This window comes from Balaenoptera acutorostrata, chromosome 8, assembly GCF_949987535.1.
Source record: "Balaenoptera acutorostrata chromosome 8, mBalAcu1.1, whole genome shotgun sequence".
Lineage (NCBI taxonomy): Eukaryota > Metazoa > Chordata > Mammalia > Artiodactyla > Balaenopteridae > Balaenoptera > Balaenoptera acutorostrata.
Genome location: NC_080071.1, coordinates 30,570,229 through 30,597,906, shown reverse-complemented (window position 1 = coordinate 30,597,906; position 27,678 = coordinate 30,570,229). Strand labels below are relative to the sequence as shown.

Genomic DNA, 27,678 nt, shown 5'->3' with positions numbered 1-27,678 from the left:
AGCAAAGGTGCTGGATGCCATTTACAGTCTGTAGAGCCCTGGGAAAGTTACTTAACCTCTCTGAGCCTCAATCACATTAAAGCATTGTGTTTGCAAACTTAACGTGATTAAGTTTAATGTGATTGAGATAAACTTATACATTGAGATGGTAGAGAAATGGAGTGGCTTTGCCATTTGCTTAAAATACTTCATTTGCTAAAAGAAGCATGCAAAATACTTGCTTAATCTAACTAATTTAAAGTGTTATCTCACTTTGCATGCAGTGCGTTTTGCAGCTTTTGCCTTGGAAGGTAAACCCAAAGTGTCTTATTTTATTTGCTTGTATCTTTTTAGAGAATGGAATGATGCTTTAATCCAGAAGCTTCTTCAATGTTTTTTTTCCCCTCCTCTTAGCGTATCACACCTGCCCTTTGACAAGCTTCACATGTGCCAACGGGCGATGTGTCCAATATCGTTATCGTTGTGATCACTACAATGACTGTGGTGACAACAGTGATGAGGCAGGGTGCCTGTTCAGGGCTTGTAACGAAACCACGGAATTTACTTGCAATAATGGAAAGTGCATCCCGCTTCACTTAGTCTGCGATGGGATGGACCACTGCCATGATCACAATGCTTCAGATGAGAAAAATTGCTGTAAGTTCATCTTCAGTACTTGTGCTTTGGAGTCTTGAAGTCTTAGAGCTTGGGAGATGAAATTTTTATATAAAGACAATGCATTTTCTGAGAAAAAACCCCATAGTATTCATCTAAAACATATATTTCATTTTAATACAGTCTACTAAGTGATTTTTTAAAACAATTCTACCTAGTATTTGAATTATTCACCTAAATTTATGGATCTGTACAACCATTGACTATTTAATGTTCAGTATTTTCTCCTTGGTTTATACATCTGATTGTTTTAAAGCTTTACCAGTGGTTACTGACAAAAATGATTGATTAATGTGTTGTGTTTAATGTTTGTTGTGCAAAAAGGTACATAGTACAGTGTTGACTGAAATGATTTGTCTCTAGTTTTTCTGGTAAATTGCTTTTTAGTGAATTGATTTTCCAAAATTTCTGGGATTTGCACTTTAGAACCTTGAGAAAACAAAAGGGCGGAGCGTGAGCACAAATGTATTTTTAGTTTGGGTATATCTACATGCTCCGTTGCTTTTGTAGGCACTTAAACACAATATTTATTCGGGTGTGCTTTTTTTTTTTTTTTTTAAATCAACAAGTGGCCAATCTGCTTCATCTATCTCCCCAAACTATTTTTTGAGTATTTTAATGCAACTCCCAGACATACATATCACTGATAAAGACCTTTCGAAAAACAACTACTATGCCAGTATTATGCCCAACAAAATCAACAATACTTATTTAATATCCTCTAGTACTCAGTCCATATTCAAATTTTATCACTTGTCCCCAAAATGTCAACAGTTGCTCTGTTCAAATTAGGATTCAGGCAAGGTCTACACGTTGATTTAGGCTGGAATTGAGGCCTAGAGGTTTGATTACATTAGACTCAATTCTTTGGGCAAGAACACTTCATAGGTGGAGCTATTTCTTGTCGTATCACATAATGAAGCACATAATGCTTGATTGTTCCACTTTAAGTGAGGATGAAATTAATTAGTGAATTTAGAAGTCAGCCTGAATCTTCCCTTAGGAAGTTCCCATCAACCTTTCACCCAGTGGTTTTAGCATCCATGAATGGTTGTTCCATAAATTCATTATTACTTTAAGGGTTACAAAATAGGCATTTAAAAATTTTATTGTTCCTTGCACATTTATTAGCTGATGTTCCATAAAGAAGAAATTTCCCTTATTAACTATTTTGTTACCCTGAAATAAAATTCTGCAGGGTAAATGTCTGATTCTTTCCCTTTGTCATTTTTGAGAGTAATGAGTTGGTGACCAATGAGCACTAAGTTTTTGCTTTGTTTTGTTTTTACTATTGTGTTAAACTCATGGATTTTCACGTTTTTGAGTTTTAATGCAGTGAAGTAAGTTACTGGTTTCGGTGCTTAATTGTTCTATCTTCAGCCAGCAGGAACCCTGGTAAAGTTGGGTTCTCTGTTATTTTGACTTGACCCCATTCAGTCTTTCATAGCTCAGACTTGTACATTTCCTGTCTCAGACCTGGAATTGGCCTCATTCCTTTTGTGGTATTTAAAAATTACCACAGTGTTGCGTTACCCATTCCTATTTGGCTTTTATTGCTTCTAGGCCTTTTTATTGGACAGAGCTAGGAAATACAATTCTTAAGGGAAAAAAAAATGATATTGGTATTTTCCATTTTAATTTGGGATAACAGGTTTTTTACCTTTTGGATTTTATAATCATGTCTCTTTTACTTAAAATCTTGGTTTGTAATAAGTGACATTAACATAGTCACTTATTTGCTTTATTCTATAATAATTTCAACATGCCTATAATAATTTCAAAGTAACCACACAAATATAATTAAAGATTTTAGGTCCTTCTTGTTCTTAGATTATTTCCCACTAGGAATATGCCGTCATTTGTTACTGTTTCCAAATTTTAGGAATTGCTTTTCTTTATCTATTTTTATTTCATTATGTTTATTTATACAAAATAATGTGCATGGTTTCATAGTCAAAATTATATGACAAGGTACATTCACAGAAGTCCCTCATCCTTGTCCTCTCCACCCTGCTCTCTCCATACTATTCTCAATCTGTTCATAGGGGTTACAATTTTCATTAGTTTTATCTTTTCATCATTGTTGTTGTTTTTAGCGTAAGCATTTCTTTCTTGCTAGACACACACACTGTCATCATTTTTCTTACACAAAAGATAGCCTAGTGTTCTGCTTTCTTACTGTTGATATATACTGGAGATCATACCATCATTCCTTATCAATATACAGAGATCTTCTTCATTCCTTTTTACAGCTACATATTACTCCATTGTGTGGATATGCCATCGTTTATTTAACCAAGAGTGGGGAGTCATGCTGATGCTATTAAATAGTGAAAACGGACAATTAAAACTATAAAACAGCCTCCCCTCTCCTCCATGGCCTCCGGTATCAGCTGGAAATATCTCTCTTTAATGTAGAATGTATGGCATCCCATAAGTGTCGTGGATCATGTCTCTGTGATAGCTTTGAACATCCTTCCCTTCTGGTGGTTTGATTCTGCAGTAGATCTGTTAGCGTGGATGTGTATGATGTATATGTGGTGGGTATGTTCCAAATGTTTATCTGGTTGTCTTTTTCAAGCTGATCGCACGTGCCAGCCTGGATACGTAAAATGTATGAATTCAACTGTTTGTATCCCTCATCTTTTCTTGTGTGATGGAGACAACGACTGTGGAGATATGAGTGATGAAAACCCCATTTTCTGTGGTAAGATAAACCTGCTTCTCTTTCTGTAGTTCCAGGGATGCATGTCTTGAGCTAATGCAAAGATACATCACCTGGGTGTTTGGGCTAATTTCAATTTGTCATCTCAAATTGACCTTGTTATTAGTTTCAGTAGGCAGTTACTTTAGGATGTAATTGTAGGGGCATAAGAAGCCCCTTCTCTCTGTTCCCTGGCTGAATGCCTGACTCCAAATATTTCTTCCAGAGACCAGCTCTAATGCCTAACTTTCTACAATTAAAGGCCTTTTGTCTTCAGGAACTCCAGGCAGAATTTGCACATTGAGCCCTTGTATTTGCTCTCAATACATTTGTAGTAGCCATTAGTAACTGAAAGAATTTTTCTCTCTTTTTCATATGTTTGACTTTCAGAAACCTTAATTTCTTATTTATCCATTTGGTTTAATCAAATAATTTCCTGTATCTATTAAACTAAAAGGCCTTTCTTAAGCACGATGATTTTGAGACTATTGGTGTAAATAGATGCATCCTTTAAGAACTTAGTGATTGTCACCAGGCCAGGTTCCAGTCCAAGAGCAGGGGTCAGTTGTAAAAACAGCAGCAAGAGGTAGCAGAAAATCCAGAAAACACATCAGACCAGAACTACCTCAGGATATGCAAGAAAAGAATCAATGTTCACGTGTAGGCAGAGTCATTTACTCAGATGAATTACAAGGATGAATAAGAGCAGAACTTTGCTAACTCTCTAGAATCATGGTCTAAGATGGCTAAAAGATTGTGTGTAGGGTGAACTCAGATTTGGTTATATTGTTTTTGCTTTTCAATAGCATTTATTTTATTTCATGTTATGGCAGAAAACATAGAACCAAGTTTTCTTTTATCTATAATTTGTGATTTCGTGTGTCAAAAAAATAGTCTCTTGGTATTTCTAACAAATGCAATTCATTTTTGAATTTCTGGAATTTAGAAAAAACTTCTGGGAAACTGGAGTGGTATTGCTCTCCCATACTCCTCCCTCCCAATGGAAAACTTATACAAAAACTCACTTCCCAGGCCTCAGCCTTCCTTTCTTGGCAACTCGTATCCAGATCAGAGATACAGGCAGGTTATTAGGAACAAGCTTGTGTGTTGCTCATGGGTTTTATCTTCTTTCCCTCCTGCAGTCTCTAAGTCATGTAAGAGCGACGAGTTCCACTGCACGTCTGGATCCTGTATTCCTAGCTTTTGGTTTTGTGATCATGAAAGAGATTGTTCTGACGGCTCTGATGAACCTGACACTTGTGGTAAGAGAGTAAGCAAGCATGAAAAACATTGTAATGAGGCTGGAGACCCTCTTCCGACTACTTCAAATATAGACTATGGTTCTGGCTGCGGAATGTTTGCACTTTTTGCTGAAACCACTCAGCAGACACTCATTAAAAACCTGTTCATGCAGGGCACTGGGTGGGTTGCTGGTCAGGATATGGAGGTTGCTGATCGATGCAGATGAAAAGAGATTATGTTGGTGATGCACCTGGTACCTGCCTGGCTTGTAGAACTCAGTTAATTGTAATGGACTCTGTCTGAATTGGAATTTCTGAATTTGGCTGAGTTCTGACCCATAAGACTGTGGGAGGATCCAAGAGTGATTGAAATCATCATATACAGGTGGAGGGGGCATAGGAGGGGCACACATTTCTTCCTGTGCTGTGTGCCAGCTGAGGAGGTAGGGTCCCATGGCCATCTGAGCTTCCTGAGATGTTCCAAGGACCTTCTAGTTATATTCTTAGAGGCAGTTGTGTGTTGCTTGTGTCTGAAGGCTGCTATTTACCTCTGCAAGCCCTAATCTATATCCATGCACAATTTTTTTTACATGATTTAAAAAATATAAAGGTAAAATCTAATACATTGCTTTTTTGTCCGTCAGTATTGCTGTATAGGGGTCAGCAAACTATGGCCATGGGGGGCTTCCCTGGTGGCGCAGTGGTTGAGAGTCTGCCTGCTAATGCAGGGGACACGGGTTCGAGCCCTGGTCTGGGAAGATCCCACATGCCACGGAGCAGCTGGGCCCGTGAGCCACAATTGCTGAGCCTGCGCGTCTGGAGCCTGTGCCCCGCGACGGGAGGGGCCGCGATAGAGAAAGGCCCGCGCACCGCGATGAAGAGCGGTCCCCGCACCGCGATGAAGAGTGGCCCCCGCTTGCCGCAACTGGAGAAAGCCCTCGCACGAACCGAAGACCCAACACAGCCAAAAATAAATAAATAAATAAATAAATAAATAAGAAAATCCTTAAAAAAAAAAAAAAAAAAAAAACTATGGCCATGGGCTAGCTGCTCGTCTTTATAAATAAAGTCTCATTAGAATGCAGCCGCATCCTGGCTACGGCTGCTTTTTTGCTACAATGACAGTGTCAAGTAGGCGCGACAGAGAACATATAGCCTGTAAGCCTAAAGTATATACTGTCTGGTTAAGAGAGAGTTTGCTGACCCCTGTTACAAAGTCTTCATACTCCTGTTTAATGGCTGTGTGATAGTCCATTGAGTGGTTATGTGATCATTGAGTTAACTGCCTCTATTTTAAGCATTTAGATTGCTTTATTTTTTTCTGTATTATAAATATCACTGCAGTAAGTACCATCACATATAAAGCTTTTTTTTGGAGTGGTATTTTCTTTGTATAAATTTATTTATTTATTTTTGGCTGCGTTGGGTCTTCGTTGCTGCACGTGGGCTTTCTCTAGTTGCGGTGCACGGGCTTCTCACTGTGGTGGCTTCTCTTGTTGCAGAGCACGGGCTCTAGGGCACGCGGGCTTCAGCAGTTGTGGCACACAGGCTCAGTAGTTGTGGCGCATGGGCTTAGTTGCTCCACGGCAATGTGGGATCTTCCCGGACCAGGGCTCGAACCTGTGTCCCCTGCATTGGCAGGCGGATTCCCAACCACTGCGCCACCAGGGAAGTCCCTGGAGGGGTATTTTCTTAAGACCATTAGCCTAGTTTTGCAGCTGAATTCAGACTATTTTCTATTCCTATTTTCCCTCAGGTTCAAATTCTGTGGCTAATAGAAAGTGGTATTAGAAGCTCTCTGCCAATTTCTTTTTCCCCAACACTAAGAGTTTTGAGAAAACAAAGGGCACATAGAGTTTTGAGGATCTGTAAAGGAAATAATTAATAACTGTTAGGTGGGTAGAATAGTCTTAGAGATTGGTTTAAATATATGAACTATTGGTTCAGATATATGAAGAATAAATATAGTTTCCAGACTTCTCCATGGGAACCAAAGTCATAGTAATAGCAATTAGTACCAACTGTCTGACATATTTAAATAGAAGTAAACACACAATCTAATATGAATGCATTCTCATAATATGCAGAGATATTATTTTTTTTCTAGTTTTATTGAGATATAATTGACATACAACACTGTGTAAGTTTAAGGTATAGAGCATGATTTACATACATCATGAAATGATTACCACAATAAGTTTGGTGAACATCCAATACACAGATATTATTTTAAAGAAATAATAAGATGTGTATAAAAGAGTAAAATCCCCATTCCTTTACCCTCCTACAGTCTCCTCCCTCCCCAGACATAATCACTATTAAGTGTGAATTCTTCCTACCTTTATCTATATATCCTGACATGTAGTTTTTAAAACACAAATGGGATCTTACTACATATATTTTTTCTGCAATTTCCCCCCCACTTTTTTTTTTTAGCCTAACAATATCTTGTCACTTAGAAAATGCAGCTCTATCTCATTCCTTTGCACTGCGGGATATTGCTGTAAAGTATGGGTGTTCCATGTGTTTTTATCCCTTTCCCAACTGATGGATATTTAGGTTGTTCCCATTTTTTCACTATAAGACATAATGCTAGCATGAACATCCTGCATATGTGGGAAGATTCTTATAGGCTAGATCTCTAGGAGTAGCGTTCCTGTGTCAAAGGGGATATATTTCTTTCAAAGACTGTATTGATATGTACTCTTTTCTTACCAGCTTATGAAAGGTCATGTTTCTCCTTACTGTTTCATTGTGCTGTATTTTTAGTGGTTAAAATTAAATTTTCTTTTGCCCTAGGCTAATTTTGAGGGGTCTCTGGGTTTATTGGCATATGACAACTTGATTCGTTGACATGTGGGATATGATTAAAGAACTCTAATTGGTGTTCTAGAAAGCCCATGCTGTAGTAGGCTTCTCCCAAGATTCCTGGACTGCAAACCACTCTTCTCACCAAGAGTGCTTTTTATATTTTTTCAGAGTTTTCTGAGCCAACGTGCTTCAGTGATGAGTTCAAGTGTGACAATAACAGGTGCATCCAAGTAGAGTGGGTCTGTGATGGTGATAATGACTGTGGGGACATGAGTGATGAGGATGAAAGACACCACTGTGGTAAGTGCAAACAATCGATTCCTCTGCATTATCACATTCCAGGGAAACTCAGTAGATTTATTTTTCTGTCTTTGGAGTATATGGTTGTCAGAGAGGTTCCTCTTTATTGAATGCACACAGATAGAATGTTACCTTTATTTTTATGCTCAAGAATGTTTGATATCATCCACTTAAATGCTTTAAAATGATGAAAAATGATTTTAATGTTTACTTTTTTTCTGTTGCATTTAGGTAAGGGAAATAATGTCCTACATTTCTAGAGCAGATAAAGAGAACTCAGTTGGCCACTCTTAATAGCAGTTTTAATAGTGTTGCAATTAACTGTGCCTCCAGTTTTTAGGACATTATTTCCATTACCTAAATGCAACAGAAAATACCTAGAGCTGTTAGGGGGTGGGATGGGTCATTCCTTTTAAGTGAATCATGGAACAAACTATGGAACACCATCTCCCATTACCAACAGAGCATAGAACTCTTAGCTAAGGTGTCTTGGAAGAGTGTCTTTCCATGGTAGAATAATAAAAACAATGACTCCATGATGTTTGCATTTGATTGTTACCTCATATGTCCACGACTTTGGTGGTGGTCCATGGTTCTACATATATTCTATGAAGTGGGTGGTTGGCAGCTGCACAAACATGGACTGTAGCATATACTTTTCTCCCATATCTCCTCACCAAGACTCCCTTCCTCTTGTCTCCTCTTTACCCTCAGTGAGATTGGATAAAATACCTGTATTTTATTATGCAGGCTTTCATGATTACACGTTAGCATCTTAGCTCTTTCCTAACAGTGTCTTGGTTTCTGACAACTCTTACTGATATACACAGCTCCTATATACCTAGGAAAGAAGCCCTAGCTTTTTGGAAAATTCTGTGACTTTGAGCTTTGGTTGACTAACCATTGCGAGCTTCAGTTTTCTCATCTGTAGAACTGGCATAAAAATGCCTATCTCACATTGTGTTTGTGTGATTATACTTTGTAAACTAAAAAATGTTACCAAATGTAAGGGATTTTTGGTATCCAATTAATAAAATGTGAGTAGTTTTGATAGGCCTAAGGGAAAAATGTGACCTTACGTTAATTTTATGGAAAACTAAATGAGGTGTTTTTATTATCTTTACTTTTTACTTCTGAAAAAAAATCAAAGATCCAAAGCAATTAAAATGAAAATTTGGGAGGGTGGTTTGTCTACCTATTTTCCCTTCATTTCTTTTCATCCCTCAGACTATTATGTAATGTAAAGCAAGATAAATAATGGTTCAGAATGAATTTGACTTCTAGAATGAGCTCTCATGTGACTTCTGATTCTCATGTGCTTTGGTTTCAGAGAGTCACAGCTGCTCAAGTTCTGAGTTTCTCTGTGTAAGTAGCGTGTCTCCATCCAGGAGGTGCATCCCTCAGTCTTGGGTTTGTGATGGCGATGCGGATTGCTCTGATGCCTATGATGAGCACCAGAACTGCACCAGGAGATCCTGCTCTGAAACGGAGTTCACCTGTAGTAATGGACTGTGTATCCCCGACTGGTTCAGGTGAATTGGGGATTAAACAGTCTACCAACAAACCTAAACTTCCATGAGGCAGGACTGGGGCCTGGAGCCCATGGTACTTTTAGTGGTCTATGAAAATGTTTGGATTTCTTTTAAAATCAAAAGAAAAAAAAAAGAGAAATTTTAGGTCAAAGAAAGTATTTTAATACCAAATAATATATATGGCATTATACCAATGTGGTCCTTAATTATAAAAGTTTTTTATGGTGGTAAAAGTCACGTAATATAAAACATACTATTTTAACCATATTTAAGTGTACAGTTCAGTGGCACTAAGTATATTCACATTGCTGTGCAACTCTTACCATCATCCATCTCTGGAATTTTTCACCTTCCTAAACTGAAACTCTGTCCTCTTTAAACACTAACTCCCCATTCCCCCTCCCCACTCCCCTTGACCCCCAGCCCCTGGCATCTACCAATGTACTTTCTGACTCTATGAATTTGACTATTCTAGGGAAATAAATAAATATTGTTATGGAGGAAGGGGCCCATGAAGGCAAAAGTGCCTAGGGTCCATGAAGGTCATAATGTGACCTTGCACAGAGGGCCAGAGAGATGAATGAAGTGGGCTTGCTAGAAGAAAGTTCTTTCTTGGGGTAGCTGAGGCTCTTGGTTTTCCACTTGGAGTAGAGGCATGGGTACAAGAAATACTTCATTCTCTTCTCTCTGCTGTAAGAAAAATAACAGTGTGAGCATGATGATAAATGGGTCTGGGCGCTGCGGCTCAGGGTCACCCAGACAACAGTGAGGGGCAGGTGAGGTGGATCTCGGGCAAGTGCTCCAGCTAAGAGACGCAGACACTAGTTAGCGTCATTTGTTTGGAGGGAAGTTGGGAATCTGGATTTTCACCTGAAATATTCTGATTTTAAATGCTGGAAACATATTTTAAAAACCCACTCGAGAATGGTACTGGGTTTCATAACACAGGTGTGACCGGCGCAACGACTGTGGTGACTACAGTGATGAGAGGGACTGCGTGTACCCTGCCTGCGACAAGGTCCATTTTACCTGTCAGAATGGGCTCTGCATTTATAAGGCCTTCGTCTGTGATGGGGAAAATGACTGTGGAGATGACTCGGATGAGCTGGAGCACCTGTGTCACACCCCGGAAACCACGTGTCCCCCTCATCAGTTCAGGTGTGACAATGGGAACTGCATCGAGATGGTGAAAGTCTGCAACCACCTAGATGACTGTTTAGACAACAGTGATGAGAAAGGATGTGGTGAGTATAACAGAAGATTGGGGAAAAGGAAACCAGGGGGACTGAATGTGGATTTTCAACCCTTCGTGACTTAGCAGGACTTGTCAGTTGGTTCTCTAAGTAGAACATTGCCAGAAAATTAGTATTGCTTGTCTAGCAAAAAGCAAGGATTTCTTGGTATATAAGGTCAGTCACAAACATATTTTGGACTAATTCATGAGTTAGGCAGTCATTACAGAGAACAGGAGATGAACAAATTCAGGCCATCGGTATCTAACAGCAGAGAGTGTTGATTCTTTATGGCCTCTTGCAATGACTTGTTGCCTTCACTGCCTCTCTGCTAGGATTCCTTAGCCTGTTTTTTATTTTTTTTAAATAAATTTATTTATTTTATTTATTTTTATTTATGGCTGTATTGGGTCTTCATTGCTGCGCGCAGGCTTTCTCTAGTTGCGGCGAGTGGGGGCTACTCTTCATTGCGGTGCACAGGCTTCTCATTGCGGTGGCTTCTCTTGTTGTGCAGCACGGGCTCTGGGCGCACGGGCTTCAGTAGTTGTGGCTCACGGGCTCAGTAATTGTGGCTCGCGGGCTCTAGAGCACAGGCTCAGTAGTTGTGGCGCACAGGCTTAGTTGCTCTGCGGCATGTGGGATCTTCCCGGACCAGGGTTCGAACCCGTGTCTCCTGCATTGGCAGGCGGATTCTTAACCACTGCTCCACCAGGGAAGTCCCCTTAGCCTGTTCTTAATTTTCATCCTCAGGTGACTAAAGGGGAGAGTTTAACTGGCAGCCCCTTCCCCCGCCCCCACCGAACTCCCACAAGTAAACCAGTCTAGAATTTATAAAATATAGAATCTTAAGGAAATGTTCTCCCCGCTGTGTAGATAGTTTTTTAAAATTTTTATTTATTTATTTATTTATTTGGCTGTGTCGGGTCTTCGTTTCTGTGCGAGGGCTTTCTCTAGTTGTGGCGAGTGGGGGCCACTCTTCATTGCGGTGTGCGGCCTTTCACTGTCGCAGCCTCTCTTGTTGTGGGGCACAGGCTCCAGATGTGTAGGCTCAGTAGTTGTGTCACACGGGCTTAGTTGCTCCGTGGCATGTGGGATCTTCCCCTTCCCAGGGCTCGAACCCATGTCTTCTGCATTGGCAGGCAGATTCTCAACCACTGTGCCACCAGGGAAGCCCGTAGATAGTTTTTGAATGTAAATGGCCATGTGTCACAGGACCAGCCAGAGGTACCCTCCCAGGGTGCTGGGTGGCTCATCCCATTTGTGATTCTCAGTCAAGTGAGTGCGTCTCTTCCCATCTCCACGTTCAGGGACGTCACACTGGGAGCCTGAAATTGGCCATGGTGTGAGTCGTGGCACCACTGAAATGGAAGAGGCTACAAATTAGAGCTCCCCCCTCCCCCCATCCCACCCCACACCCCAGACCTGTTTTACCAGCACACCGCTGTGTGGGCTCGTCTGCTCTTCTTTCTCCTCTCTCCTGCTATTTTACTTCTAAATTTATCGATTAAAAGAAGATTGACAGGTATAGGATTAGAAGTCAAACTTGTTGGTTGTATTAGTTGTTAAAACCACTGGTGAAGGATCAAGTTGGGAGGAAGTTGAGTAAGATTGACTTTTGAATAATGTAGGACCTTTAGAAATCCCTTCTTATCTGTCTTCTTTTAGCATGATTCATTAAGAATTGGGTCTGTCCAAACAAAGCAAAACATAACAAAACAAAAAGGATTGGGTCTGTCCAGTGGGAAGGTTGACTTTGGACCATTATGGTGGATCCATTGCTGTCAACTTAGGTTCTCTGATAACTGTCTTTTACCTACAGGTGTTAACGAATGCAATGACCCTTCACTCAGTGGCTGCGACCACAATTGCACAGACACTTTAACCAGTTTCTATTGTTCTTGTAACCCTGGTTACAAGCTGTTGTCTGACAAGCGGACTTGTGTTGATATTGATGAATGCAAGGAGACGCCCTTTGTCTGTAGCCAGAAGTGTGAGAACTTACTGGGCTCTTACATCTGCAAGTGTGCCCCAGGCTACATCCGTGAGCCAGATGGAAAGACCTGCCGGCAGAACAGCAACATCGAGCCCGATCTCATTTTTAGTAACCGTTACTATTTGAGAAATCTCACTATCGATGGCCATTTATACTCCCTCATCTTGCAAGGACTGGGTAATGCTGTGGCAGTGGATTTTGACCGAGTAGAAAAGAGATTGTACTGGCTTGATATAGAGAATAAAGTCATTGAGAGAATGTTTCTGAATAAGACAAACAGGGAGACAGTCCTAAAGTACAATCTACCAGGTACAGAAAGTCTGGCTGTCGACTGGGTTACCAGGTAAGAAAAAGCTGAGGCGCTTTTTAAGAGTTAAAAGGCTTTTTGTTTTTAAAAAAGTATTCAAACCATGTTTTCATCCTAACAGAGAACTGATCTTTTCCAACTTGGGTTAATAGGTGTATACAATTTAATGCTTCTGCATGTTTTTGTTTTTTTCTGCTATGTACCTAATAATCAAATGGGATACCACAGAACCTAAAATCTAGTGATTTTAAGAATTTATGATATCAATTTCATGGGGAGGGCCATCACAAAGGAGGAAAGAGCTCTGTTATTACTGGCCATTCAGTTAACTGGAGGTGATGTGAAGGGATGATGCATGCATTTGTTGGTGCATTCAGTCATTTAAAGCTGTTGCCTAAGTGCCTCCAGCATGCAGTGCTATGCTAGGAACTGGGGTCTAGAGGTCAACAAGACAGACACAGCCCCTGCTTTCCTGGCGTTCACAGGCTGCTTACAATGCTATTTATTTGCAGCCTGGGCTGGTTGTAAAATAGAGAATGGCTAACTTGAAACTCTGAGCATCTTTAAGGTAGACGGTGATATTTTAATTGAACTCGACCATCTCAACCACACTTCTTCACATCTCTATTGAATACTGAATCTATCAGATATTTGGCTTTGTGGTTGACATGAAGCTGTAGGCACTTAGCCTGCAAATATTATTGCTTCAGTCACCCCAGACCTACAGAGGACTCTTCCACATCTTCTCTGTTTGACCATCTTAAGGGTAAAGATCCTAAGATGGGGGATGGAGAATTGGCCCCCTAGTTCTACCTGAATAGTAATTGGCCTGCCATAGGTGCTCAAGAACTGCCTACAGAAAAAATGAATAAAATAGTAATTATGTGAATACAAGTATTTTATATATAGTGGCTCTTTTGGGTGTCAAAAAGCATAGTGATTAATGATTTGCAGGAATAGAACCAATTGTGGTACTCAGGCACTTAGATAGCACATTCTTTTTTTTTTTTTTTTTTTTTTTAATTATGTGTTTCAGTGCATAAGTCTTTGCACAAAGGATCTCATCCTTTGGTGCAATGCAGGGAAAGATAATATTTTAGCCTTGATATTGTCATTCAGCCCCCTCTCCCCAAAACTGGTAGGATGATATTTTCCCTTGGATTTCAGCTACTTTCCTCTCACTCTAGGCATGTTCTTGACCAGGGGAAAGAATTAGGTACATGTGTGGTACTGAGGAAGATGGAGCAAAAAAGTCTAGGGTGAGGGTAGGATAAAATATCTCATGACCGAAGCATTTTCTCAAATGTTCAAGAAGGAGCACAGCCAGGCTAAACATTCCTTAAAACACAAGGCAGGATAGAACCCAGTCACATTTAAGTTTGTAGGGGACAGTCCTAAGATACTAATTACATTGAAATTTGAAACAATTTCCCCAATATCAATAAAGATGTTCATAGCGAACTCAAGGATGTTTGGTTTCCAAGGCCCTTAAACTTGATATACAAGTTTTTCAAGGCAACATTATGCACAGTGGAAAATTGTGCTGGTTCTCAGTCCTTTTAATTTTTCCTGGAGTGGGCACGGAGTGTCTTCTCCATATTCTGTTCACTGGGTCAGTGTTTTGACTGTGGAATAAAGAGAAATTAATGAGTTGGTAGTAAGCGCCACAGAGTGGAGTGGCCTGTGGTGTAGCCAGTCTTGAATTCCTGCTCTAGCTCTTACTAATCAGCAACCTCTGGGCCTCAGCAACCTCATCAAGAAAACAGGAATAAGATCTTAAATAATATAATATTTGAAAAAGTCCTTAGCCCAGGGCTTGGCATTTAATAGATAGCTGCTATTATTATTGCTATTATTACCCTCTACAATGTTGGAATCTAAAATTGTGGCCATCTCATACATCAGGATTTACCCAACTGAATTAAATAGCAAGGCTTGTGCATTTATGCATACTCATTCCCTCATCCCCAAGTCTAAAAAGATGCTACTGTCCTAACAGTTAAATATTCTGACACCTCGCATGGTTGGATCAGGCTTACCTCTGGCAAGGAGACATTGGGGTCTTTTGGAAGAGAAATCATTTCAGTAGGAATTGACTATCAGATCTCAAATGACACTCATTCTAGGAGTTCTGAACCCTTTGGAAGGTTATGGATACTTTAAGACTCTGGTGAAACCCACAGACCCCTTGCTGGATAAAAGCACTTAACAAATTTATGCTTATACAATTTTGCATCAGTTTTAGAGGGTACACGCCCCGCCCCCAGAGCCTAGGCTACCCTGGTGTCAGATTAAGGACCCCAGATTAAGAACCCTGCCTTATAGAAAATAATGGATTTTATTGAATAGCAATATATTCAGAACTGAAATATCCTTGAGGTAAGAGATTCTAATAAGTTTCTAAAGCTTTTTGAGTTTAAGTAAAACTTGGCACAGGGTAAGAAACTCATTTTGCCAGCCTGCTGGGACAGGGCCAGGGAGGGGGTCAGGTTTTTCTTTATCTGAAGGATGCCATGATTCAGAGTTCCCTTGTGCAGTCTCAATGATAACACTTAGACAAGTTTGTTTCCTGGACTCCACCATTTAAACTGTAGTTCATGATACTCATTGATCACTCTCACTTCTGCTTCCCTGCTCCTCTAAAGCCTGGAACATTGCTTGGGAAAGATGCCTTTTGCTGCATGAAGCAAGTAAAGCCAGAATCCTTGTGTGAAGTGTGGCCCCAGAATTTCCTATTGTAAGGTGACATCACCTTACAACAGGAAGAGTAGCACACATTCTTGCATCTTTTGTTGTCTCATTGCAGGAAGGTCAACTGTGTTTCCCCTTGTCCTTGTTTGCCTGGGGGAAATGTGCTTGGATCGGAAATTGTGTGGTTAAATGTGCAAGTAAAATGGCTATAACTCCTGGTTCTCCATTTCTCCATTTTCAGAAAGCTGTATTGGGTGGATTCCCACCTGAATTGCCTTTCTGTCTCTGACCTCAATGGTCGATACCGCCGCAGGCTGGCCGAGCACTGTGTGGACGCCAACAACACCTTCTGCATTGACAATCCCAGAGGAATTGCCCTGCACCCTCGATATGGGTATTGTCTCCCTGTAATCTTGGGCTCTTCTTTCATGCCCTTCTTCCACCTCTGTTACCAAAAAGGCTGTTCACATAGTGATATCAAGGCCAGTGTCTTGTTGGAGCTTGTCTTCTGCTTTTCCTACCTGGTAAATGGCTTAGTATTATGGGTAGAAGCATGGCTTGTTCAAATGCTATTCATCGGCTATTCTATTTTCTTTGCCATGACACACCATTTCACTTTCAAAGTCACATATTTTGGCTGCATGCAAGTAATTTATGGTTTAAAAAAACAACAACCCACCTTTACTGGACTTTCCGTGTCAAATCCACTGAAATCCCCAGTTAATCATGTTCATTCCTGAGCATTTCCTGTGCATCATGCCCTTTTAGATTATTTTCGGTTAGTTCTCTTTCCTTTATGAAAGGCTCTGTAGGATGTAAACTCCATTTCTCTAATTGGAGAAAGCTTATGTCTTTGCCACTGAGTTCTTCTGGCTTCAGGGACTGACCCTTTGTGTTTGCTCCAACAGGCATGTCTACTGGGGAGACTGGGCTGACCGAGCATACATTGGCAGAGTAGGCATGGACGGAACCCATAAGTCTGTGATTATTTCTACCAAGATCAAGTGGCCCAATGGCCTCACCATTGATTACACCAATGATCTACTCTACTGGACCGATGCCCACCTAGGTTACATTGAGTACGTACTTAGAAAAGAATAAAGCCAACTGGGTGACTGCTCATTCCAAACACCAGTGCTTGTGTTGCCAGTGTATTATTCCCAGGCAACTTCTAACTGGCCTGTTTGTTGGAAGTCACTTCTAACTAAAGTGCCTACAGGCAATTCACCAAGCTCTGTGGTATGGTGCAAGAGAAAGAGCGTGAACTCTGAAGTCATACAGATCAGGATTTTGTCTTGGTGCTTTTACTCCTTATACTCCTAAAAAAGCAGCTAGTAATCTCTCCCCTGTGGTACTCAGCTTAGTGCTCAACTCATCTTAATTCCCTTATCCCTTTACTTTGCCCTACCCTCCCAAATATATGATTAATAGACTTGGAAAAATTATACTGTTCAATGAAAAATACTCCTTGTAAAAAAGATAATACAAATTATCAGCCAAGCAGTACATGTTTATTTCGGGGCATTGCTAATTATGGCCTAGTTGGACTATGGTAATGTCTTCTGGGTATTTATGAACTAGTACCCAGATACACAGCCTGTTGCATGCAAAAGCAGGGAATTCACTAGAGCTATTTTAAAGGTTTAAAAACTCCTGTCATTCTATTAAATTTTTTTTGAAAAAAATTACACTTGACAAAAAATACTCATAAAAGTATCTGAGCTCTTTATATAGAGATCATGCAAGAACTGAAGGAGAAGGCCTCAAGACTGCTTTCTGGTTTATGACCTTTTTAAAGAAACAGATAATGACAAAGTTCTGGTCATTTATCTGCAGTCTTATTAACAGAGGTCAAGAAGGTATTCAGGTTTTCCTATGCCTTCTTTAAGTTTCCATAAATTATGATATTTTGGAAAAAAATTCTAACATCACATGGCTAATGTTATCAACTTCTTTAGTTGATAGCTCATTCCACCTCTTGTGAGTTTTAGGGTCTGCTCCCAGATTTTTAAATATTAAAATATCAGTATTCTGACATAGGTTCACAGGAATGAATGAGACCTAGATTCACTAATAATGTCTGGGTCATGATTAATAATACATGTGCTACCAGTGTGTACAAAGCTAACCCTGCTGGCCTTTAGGTTAACTCAGCTAGTCTATACCGCTCAGGTTATACTGAGAATCAAGCTGTCTCCGAAAACTGCTTCTTCCCTTGTCCTCCTGAGGAGACAGAAGTCCAGCTTTAGATTGCTTTCCTCTGATTTCTTCTGATGGCTTAGGAAACAGTGTTCATCCCAAGATATCGAAAAAATGCTTCATGGAGAACATCAACATAAGAGGTTATAAACCTACAAGAGCTGAACCAGCTGCATCAGCAGGAAAGCAGCTGTGGTTAGGAATTAGTGATCTTTAAACTCCTCTGGTTATTCCTATTGTTTTTTTTTTTTCTGATTTCTTTTTAACATCTTTATTAGAGTATAATTGCTTTACAATGGTGTGTTAGTTTCTGCTTTATAACAAAGTGAATCAGTTATACGTATACATATGTCCCCATAACTCTTCCCTTTTGCGTCTCCCTCCCTCCCACCCTCCCTATACCACCCCTCTAGTTGGTCACAAAGCACCGAGCTGATCTCCCTGTGCTATGCGGCTGCTTCCCACTAGCTATCTATTTTAAGTTTGGTAGTGTATATATGTCCATGCCACCTCTCACTTTGTCCCAGCTTACCCTTCCCCTTCCTCATATCCTCAAGTCCATTCTCTAGTAGGTCTGTGTCTTTATTCCCGTCCTGCCCCTAGGTTCTTCATGACCTTTTTTTTTTTTTTTTTTTTTTAGATTCCATAAATATGTGTTAGCATACGGTATTTGTTTTTCTCTTTCTGACTTACTTCACTCTGTATGACAGACTCTAGGTCCATCCACCTCACTACAAATAACTCAATTTTGTTTCTTTTTATGGCTGAGCAATATTCCATTGTATATATGTGCCACATCTTCTTTATCCATTCATCTGTTGATGGACACTTAGGTTGCTTCCATGTCCTGGCTATTGTAAATAGAGCTGCAATGAACATTTTGGTACATGACTCTTTTTGAATTATGCTTTTCTCAGGGTATATGCCCAGTAGTGGGATTGCTGGGTCATATGGTAGGTCTGTTTTTAGTTTTTTAAGGAACCTACATACTGTTCTCCATAGTGTCTGTATCAATTTACATTCCCACCAACAGTGCAAGAGGGTTCCCTTTTCTCCACACTCTCTCCAGCACTTATTGTTTATAGATTTTTTGATGATGGCCACTCTGACAGGTGTGAGATGATATCTCATTGTAGTTTTGATTTGCATTTCTCTAATGATTAATGATGTTGAGCATTCTTTCATGTGTTTGTTGGCAATCTGTATATCTTCTTTGGAGAAATGTCTATTTAGGTCTTCTGCCCATTTTTGGATTGGGTTGTTTGTTTTTTTGATATTGAGCTGCATGAGCTGCTTGTAAATTTTGGAGATTAGTCCTTTGTCAGTTACTTCATTTACAAATATTTTTTCCCATTCTGAGGGTTGTCTTTTTGTCTTGTTTATGGTTTCCTTTGCTGTGCAAAAGCTTTTAAGTTTCATTAGGTCCCATTTATTTATTTTTGTTTTTAATTTCCATTTCTGTAGGAGGTGGGTCAAAAAGGATCTTGCTGTGATTTATGTCGTAGAGTGTTCTGCCTATGTTTTCCTCTAAGAGTTTGATAGTGTCTGGCCTTAGATTTAGGTCTTTAATCCATTTTGAGTTTATTTTTGTGGATGGTGTGAAGGAGTGTTCTAATTTCATTCTTTTACATGTAGCTGTCCAGTTTTCCCAGCACCACTTATCAAAGAGGCTGTCTTTTCTCCACTGTATATTCTTGCCTCCTTCATCAAAGATAAGGTGACCATATGTGCGTGGGTTTATCTCTGGGCTTTCTATCCTGTTCCATTGATCTATATTTCTGTTTTTGTGCCAGTACCATACTGTCTTGATTACTGTAGCTTTGTAGTATAGTCTGAGGTCAGGGAGCCTGATTCCTCCAGCTCCGTTTTTCTTTCTCAAGATTGCTTTGGCTATTCGGGGTCTTTTGTGTTTCCATACAAATTGTGAAATTTTTTGTTCTAGTTCTGTGAAAAATGCCAGTGGTAGTTGGATAGGGATTACATTGAATCTGTAGATTGCTTTGGGTAGTATAGTCATTTTCACAGTGTTGATTCTTCCAATCCAAGAACATGGCATATCTCTCCATCTATTTGTATCATCTTTAATTTCTTTCATCAGTGTCTTATAGTATTCTGCATACAATTCTTTTTTCTTCTTAGGTAGGTTTATTCCTAGGTATTTTATTCTTTTTATTGCTGTGGTAAATGGGAGTGTTTCCTTAATTTCACTTTCAGATTTGTCATCATTAGTGTATAGGAATGCAAGAGATTTCTGTGCATTAATTTTGTATCCTGCTACTTTACCAAATTCATTGATTAGCTCTAGTAGTTTTCTGGTAACATCCTTAGGATTCTCTACGTATAGTATCATGTAATCTGCAAACAGTGACAGCTTTACTTCTTCTTTTCTGTTTTGGATTCCTTTTATTTCTTTTTCTTCTCTGATTGCTGTGGCTAAAACTTTCAAAACTATGTTGAATAATAGTGGTGAGAGTGGGCAACCTTGTCTTGTTCCTGATCTTAGTGGAAATGGTTTCAGTTTTTCACCATTGAGGATTATGTTGGCTGTGGGTTTGTCATATATGGCCTTTATTATGTTGAGGTAAGTTCCCTCTATGCCTACTTTCTGGAGAGTTTTTATCATAAATGGGTGTTGAATTTTGTCAGAAGCTTTCTCTGCATCTATTGAGATGATCATATGATTTTTCTCCTTCAACTTGTTAATATGGTGTATCACATTGATTGATTTGTGTATATTGAAGAATCCTTGCACTCCTGGATTAAACCCCACTTGATCATGGTGTATGATCCTTTTAATGTGCTGTTGGATTCTGTTTGCTAGTATTTTGTTGAGGAATATTGCATCTATGTTCATCAGTGATATTGGCCTGTAGTTTTCTTTCTTTGTGACATCTTTGTCTGGTTTTGGTATCAGGGTGATGGTGGCCTTGTAGAATGAGTTTAGGATTGTTCCTCCCTCTGCTATATTTTGGAAGAGTTTGAGAAGGATAGGTGTTAGCTCTTCTCTAAATGTTTGATAGAATTCGCCTGTGAAGCCATCTGGTCCTGGGCTTTTGTTTGTTGGAAGATTTTTATTTTTTAATTAATTAATTAATTTTTTTTAGCTGTGTTGGGTCTTCGTTTCTGTGCGAGGGCTTTCTCTAGTTGTGGAAAGCGGGGGCCACTCTTCATTGTGGTGCGTGGGCCTCTCACTATCGCGGCCTCTCCTGTTGCGGAGCACAGGCTCCAGACACGCAAGCTTGATAGTTGTGGCTCACGGGCCTAGTTGCTCCGCGGCATGTGGGATCTTCCCAGACCAGGGCTCGAACCCGTGTCCCCTGCATTAGCAGGCAGATTCTCAACCACTGTGCCACCAGGGAAGCCCTGTTGGAAGATTTTTAATCACAGTTTCAATTTCAGTGCTTGTGATTGGTCTGTTCATGTTTTCTATTTCTTCCTGGTTCAGTCTCGGAAGGTTGTGCATTTCTAAGAATTTGTCCATTTCTTCCAGGTTGTCCATTTTATTGGCATAGAGTTGCCTGTAGTAATCTCTCATGATCCTTTGTATTTCTGCAGTGTCAGTTGTTACTTCTCCTTTTTCATTTCTAATTCTATTGATTTGAGTCTTCTCCCTTTTTTTCTTGTTGAGTCTGGCTAATGTTTTATCAATTTTGTTTATCTTCTCAAAGAACCAGCTTTTAGTTTTATTAATCTTTGCTATCGTTTCCTTCATTTCTTTTTCATTTATTCCTGATCTGATCTTTATGATTTCTTTCCTTCTGCTAACTTTGGGGTTTTTTTGTTCTTCTTTCTCTAATTGCTTTAGGTGTAAGGTTAGGTTGTTTATTTGAGATGTTTCTTGTTTCTTAAGGTAGGATTGTATTGCTATAAACTTCCCTCTTAGAACTGCTTTTGCTGCATCCCATAGGTTTTGGGTCATTGTGTTTTCATTGTCATTTGTTTCTAGGTATTTTTTGATTTCCTCTTTGATTTCTTCAGTGATCTCTTGGTTATTAAGTAGTGTATTGTTTAGCCTCCATGTGTTTATATTTTTTACAGATTTTTTTCCTGTAATTGATATCTAGTCTCATAGCGTTGTGGTTGGAAAAGATACTTGATACTATTTCAATTTTCTTAAATTTACCAAGGCTTGATTTGTGACCCAAGATATGATCTATCCTTGAGAATGTTCCGTGAGCACTTGAGAAAGGTTATTCTTATTTTTAAGGCATTGCTTTTGCAACTTTTACATCTTTCATTCAGTCCAAATAAACTTTAAGTTTAGTTTTTGTTTTAATTGAAGACTAAAAGTTTTGAGGAAGATCTGAACTTCAGTTACCTTTAGAACTTTATTCATTGATTTGTCAGCCTCTATCCTTAAAGGCACTAGAGGAGGGGCATTATCTTCACTGAGTGACTCTTCCTTCCTCCGACTCCAGGTACTCTGATTTGGAGGGCTACCATCGGCACACGGTGTACGAAACTGGGACACTGCCTCATCCCTTTGCTATTACTGTTTTTGAAGACACCATTTATTGGACAGATTGGAATACAAAGACAGTTGAAAAGGGAAACAAATACAATGGGTCCAATAGGGTGGTGCTGGTGAACACAACACACAGACCATATGACATCCGTGTGTATCATCCCTACAGGCAGCCAATTGGTGAGTAAGTGATTTGGAAGTTTTTGCACAGTTGCTTTAGGGTCTTGTGCATGCCATTCTTGTTTTTGTTTTTAAAGCATAAATATCATGATTTATACTGGGAATGGGGTTACTTGCTAATGTTTTCTACGAAGCAAATGCTGAGAGTTGAGGGGATGGAAATATCTTTAGAGTTTATTCCCCTATTCCTGGAAAAGTCTGCTTACAATTCTTTTTCATAGCACCTGCTCTATTCTTAAAGATCAGTCTGGGCTTTCTTTTTGATAAGAATCAACAGTTGTTATGTTGCCTTTTGACATTTCAGCCCTAAATACTTAAGAAAGCACCTCTGAAAAATAAGGACATTTCCTGTGTTACCACAATAAATTGTAACACCTAAGAGATGTATTATAATAACATGGATGTATTTAGAACAATCATTTCTTTACCAACATCAATCTACTGAAATGATTAGTTTAAAAGAAATGCTTAAAAGAAAGTTATAGTAACTATAAAACATCATTTATTAAATGTCTGTTTGCATTTGATATCTAGCCAAGTTCTGGAGTATTCTTTGGGGATAGAATGGATTTTGTGGGCCTGCTTTGTCGTGGTTTCTTGTTAAAACATACAATAAACTTGGAAGTTAGGAAAAATGAGAATTGGTGAAATATTTCTTTCTGGAAGCTAATATTCTTCATATTATTTAGCAGAAGTTCAAATTCATCTTTACCTCTGAGTGGCGGCCCAGACAAGTAGTATAGATGTTGCTCAGTTTATCCATCCACTTGATTCTTGTGCAACTTCTGTTGCCTATATCCTTAGGATGAGAGAATATAGCATCTGCTGAAAATTAAAACTTTAACTTAGATTGTGGGCACATGGATGTAAACTAAATTTCCCACCTGCACTCCAAGGACTTTGGGAGACACATTTTTTCTAGCCCAACACCAGTGAGTAAGCCTCACTTCTGGTAGCACATAAATCAGTTTTCTGTACTAGCAACAGAGTTGCTAAAACAGCTCTACCATATGTACTCGTTATGAACTTTTGCACAAAGCATGAATCTAGGATAACATTTTTTTACTAAGAGGTGATGAGCTTTATGCGGCCGGTAATCAGCGCATCTGTGTTTGATACTCTCTTTAAGTGAATGAACATATATTTTCTTCCTTCTTTCACTAGTGACTAATCCCTGCAGTACCAACAATGGTGGCTGTTCTCATCTCTGCCTCATCAAAGAAGGAGGCAGTGGGTTCACTTGCGAGTGTCCAGATAACTTCCATACTGTCCGGCATAGTTACAGCACCCAGTGCCTGCCCATGTGCTCTAGCACCCAATTCCTGTGTGCCAACAGTGAAATGTAAGGCTCTCTCCTCCCTCTCCCCATTGCCTCTCCAGCCCTTGGACACACATTGAACTTCAAGGCTCCAGGGGGTGGGAGTTTTCCAATGAACCAAGATTTTGGCTAATTAACGTGGCTCATTTGGGGTGCACCAAGACCAGGAAAGTTGGATCTCCAACCGTCCAACTTTCTCTAACTTCAGATAATTTCGTCCATGAAAGAAGGAATTTGTGAACCAAATGGTTACGCCCATGCATGCAAGTTTTTGTTTCTGTAGCAAGGAAGCAAACTGTGTCTTTTTTTTATTTCTAAGGAATTGTCCAAAGTCTCAGGGCCAAGAATGTATATAAATGTACACTGAAAAATAGCCCTCAGGAGTGATAGAATTTCTCTCTCTTTTTCAAACATATGCTGGCCTAGCTCCTTAGATGACTATGCCAGAGGATCCAGGGTCACACATTCAAATCCATTTTTGATCATTTGTATTTGTTATGAAACATGGTCACAGAGTATTTCCCTCACAATGGCCACAGGCCTTGACGACTAGGGGCTCTGAGTCAGAGAGTGAGGTCAAGAGGAGGTGTTAATGCAAATCATAACATCTAAGATTCAGTGGCAGATTATTCTGACGATTGAATAAGGTATCCTAGGTTAAGAATCTAGCATACACCCATCACGACATGGGCTCTCAACAAATGTTAGTGCCTCCAGCTTTCCAGCCAGTACCCAAATGTCATATATCCCTCTGGCTGACAGTCCCACCCAATCCCTGTTTCCAGAACCACAGCTCCAAACACACACTCCACTCTTTGTTGTGGCAGGAATTTAATCATCATACTCAAAGCATTTTTTCAGTGTGTGTTGGGTCTTAACAAACCTGTTCTATGTCACCTTGTTATGTTTTCTCTGAAAATATTCCACAGTAGCCAAGGTTTAATTGATCCTCTTCTTGGGTCATGAGAGAACTCGTGTGTATCATTGCTTGGAATTCACTTTTGCCTTCTTCTCTCTGGATATTCATTGCCTGCTCCTCTAACCACTTGGTGTTTTGCTAGGAGCAGTGCTCTGTTTTCTCTGTGTAGGTGTATTCCTATCTGGTGGAAATGTGATGGGCAGAGAGACTGCTTGGATGGTTCCGATGAACCCATCACTTGCCCGCAGCGCTACTGCCGGTTAGGACAGTACCAGTGCATGGATGGCAACTGTACCAGCCCACACTTCATATGCAATGCTCATCAGGATTGCCCTGATGGGTCCGATGAAGACTCTGTTCTTTGTGGTGTGTTGAATTGCTTTCTACCTTCTTTGCCCACTTCTATAGTTGATCGCCCATGGTTCTGTAGGGATTTTCTGAATGTCATAATCCAAAAACTGGTCCAAAATCCTAGGAAAAAAAAAACTCAGAGCCCATCCTATATCTATTTTTATAAAGTTTTAAAAAAATCCCAAGGTCTCTACAAGGAAAATGGTTGAGGTAGATACTAAGTTGTCTATATTGATGGTTCTTTACTGTATGCTGTGCATAGAATCTCCTTTGAGAGCTAACATTGAGGATGAAATGAGGGATTCCCACATTTTAAACAGGGACTCTTAGTTGTAATATTTATTTATGTTTCCATTTTTAAAAAGCCAAAAAATAAAAAAGCCCCACCAAAACCCAAAAAAACAACTCTCCAAACCAAAATCAACACATAAACAATAGCAATAAACAGAAAGTTTGAAAACCATTGTCCATTAGGGCAGCAGGTACAGCAGAAGGTGAATTTAGTAGGCTGTCAGCGATTCAGTCCTTATCCCCTAATTCTGCATGCAAGAAAAAGATATTTAAGAATTTAGGAGACAGTAATAGTCAAAGGACTAACTGCTCATGTAGTGGTACTGGTTAATAATAAGTGCATTAGGGCATAAGTCCTCTAAGAAGAAATTATAATCGAGTTCTCCAGGATCCATTAGTGTAAATTAGGAGCTTTTGTTCCTGACACCTTCCAAGCTGATAACCAAACGTCCTCGCTTGCAGAGCATCACCAGTGTGAGTCCAGCGAGTGGCAGTGCGCCAACAAACGTTGCATCCCGGAATCCTGGCAGTGTGACATGGAGGACGACTGCGGAGATAACTCGGACGAAGACAGTTCCCACTGTGCCAGCAGGACCTGCCGGCCGGGCTATTTTAAGTGTGCCAATGGCCACTGCATCCCTCAGAGCTGGAAGTGTGATGTAGACAATGACTGCGGAGACTACTCAGACGAGCCCCTCCAGGAATGCTGTAAGTTCCTGTGAGAGGGACCTGGCCTGACCGGGAGCAGGGAACAAGAGCAGCTCTGTGTGGATGGAGAGAGGGTGTGCAGCCCCTGCTGCAGCCCCATGGGGTGCCCCCTCTTGGCTCTTCCCCGCGGCTCTTCCGGCACCACAAGGCAAAGGAGAGCCGCACGCACAGCCTGCGGGTTGAACCACGCCCCTGGTTCTCAAGCGGCTGATTCCTGCTCTCCATACACGAATGTCTAACTGTCCAGAATATGATAACAAGAACTTACACTTTGTCTGTCTAGCACTTTCTCTTTTGAGCCTCAGAGAAACATGGTGAGGTAGGGAAAGTGGGTGTTACCAACTCTCATTTTACAAGTGAGGAACCTGAGCTTCATGTTAAGTGGTTGGTCACTTTTCTACTTCGTGCCAGAGCTGACACTTCAACCTGGTTTTTTTTTTACTTCAGACCCAGTTCTTCCCCCCCACCCCGCCCCACTCCCCCCAAAGTTTGACTGCAACATAAATGAGTGGTAATGAAATGGTGAGAAAACTTAAGGACTCTGTCTTTCTGCTTTGGGTGAACGGATCACACCTAAAAGAGACACAGTTGCCAGAGTCCGTTTGGTTGGTAACATGGTCACCATTAGTCATCAGCACCGCATCCTAAATAAGACAATGGAAAGGTGTCTTTGGTTTCCTGGCAGGACCGAGGCTTCAGTTCTGACCTTGCTCCTTCCTCTCTTTTCAGTGAGTCCTGCCTACCGCTGTGACAACTATACAGAATTCGACTGTAAAACAAACTACCGCTGCATCCTGCAGTGGGCTGTGTGCAATGGTTTCAACGACTGCCGGGACAACAGCGATGAGCAGGACTGTGGTAGGGAGGGGCTGCAGGGGAGGAGGGAGGGGCAAACAACTTAGCAGGAGATGAGAGCGGATTTCCCACATCATCCTTCCTTTGTTCGCCTCTAATAACATGTTACATTTTTGTAGCATTTTACAGGGATATTGGGAGTTTACTTTATACATCTTAAATGAAATGTGTCTCAAAGGATACTATACTTGGGGAAGACCTTGTGAAGGTGTTAGGAATTTGTGTAATTTCTCCCAAATGCAGAATTCCTATTTATGCTTGACAAGTTTAAACTGTCTGTCTAATCTTAGAGATTGATTGAAAGGAATGAAAGGGGGAGTAGAGAAAAGATTTGGTATCTATCTCTAAAAAAGATATTTCAAAATCAGAATATTTCTTATTTGGAGATTTTCATATTCTGAATCTCCCTCTGACTTTCCACATCCTCTGTGTCTGGCAACATAGAAAATTTATGGACAAAAGGCCAAATGAATGAATGGAATTTGCCAAGATTAGGCATATTCTCTAACTTGATAACAATGTCTGTGTGTGTGTGTGTGTTAGGTTTAGTTGGAAGAGAGGTAAGGAAGATATTGGGTTATTTTAATAAGAACACTGAATCTAATCAACTAAAGACAATGTGATGGACATGTTTTGTTTGCTGGTGGCATCACTTAATTTTCCTTTCCAGGCCTTCGTTGCAAATTACAAGCCAGGGACCAAATCATTTTTTGAACAGTTTCTACAAAAGAGAACGGATCTAGTTTCAAACAGTAGGATAGATTCAGTTTAGCCTAAAGAGGAATATTGACAGTGAATGTGGCTGGCATTCCTCTTTCTGGGAGCTTTGAGAATATGGTAGCGTAAGCCTCAGACCATCTCACAAGAAGGCCAGTACTACTTCGACATTTCTTGACCATGGGTTTCTGAAGTATTTGCAATGACTGT

At 40.2% G+C, this 27,678-nt stretch overlaps 1 protein-coding gene across 1 annotated transcript in view; it reads left to right on the top strand.

Annotated features, from left to right (window-relative positions):
- The window catches only part of LRP2 (LDL receptor related protein 2), a 199,395-nt gene that overhangs the window by 134,960 nt on the left and 36,757 nt on the right, over positions 1 to 27,678 (top strand). Inside the window, exons 44-57 of the mRNA XM_007183233.2 lie at positions 394 to 636; positions 3,236 to 3,361; positions 4,501 to 4,620; positions 7,579 to 7,710; positions 9,041 to 9,242; positions 10,191 to 10,486; positions 12,294 to 12,810; positions 15,707 to 15,859; positions 16,374 to 16,544; positions 22,083 to 22,309; positions 23,474 to 23,651; positions 24,716 to 24,912; positions 25,651 to 25,896; positions 26,626 to 26,754. Coding sequence (XP_007183295.1) covers positions 394 to 636; positions 3,236 to 3,361; positions 4,501 to 4,620; positions 7,579 to 7,710; positions 9,041 to 9,242; positions 10,191 to 10,486; positions 12,294 to 12,810; positions 15,707 to 15,859; positions 16,374 to 16,544; positions 22,083 to 22,309; positions 23,474 to 23,651; positions 24,716 to 24,912; positions 25,651 to 25,896; positions 26,626 to 26,754 — 2,937 coding nt within the window. The remainder of the gene's footprint in view (positions 1 to 393; positions 637 to 3,235; positions 3,362 to 4,500; positions 4,621 to 7,578; positions 7,711 to 9,040; positions 9,243 to 10,190; positions 10,487 to 12,293; positions 12,811 to 15,706; positions 15,860 to 16,373; positions 16,545 to 22,082; positions 22,310 to 23,473; positions 23,652 to 24,715; positions 24,913 to 25,650; positions 25,897 to 26,625; positions 26,755 to 27,678) is intronic.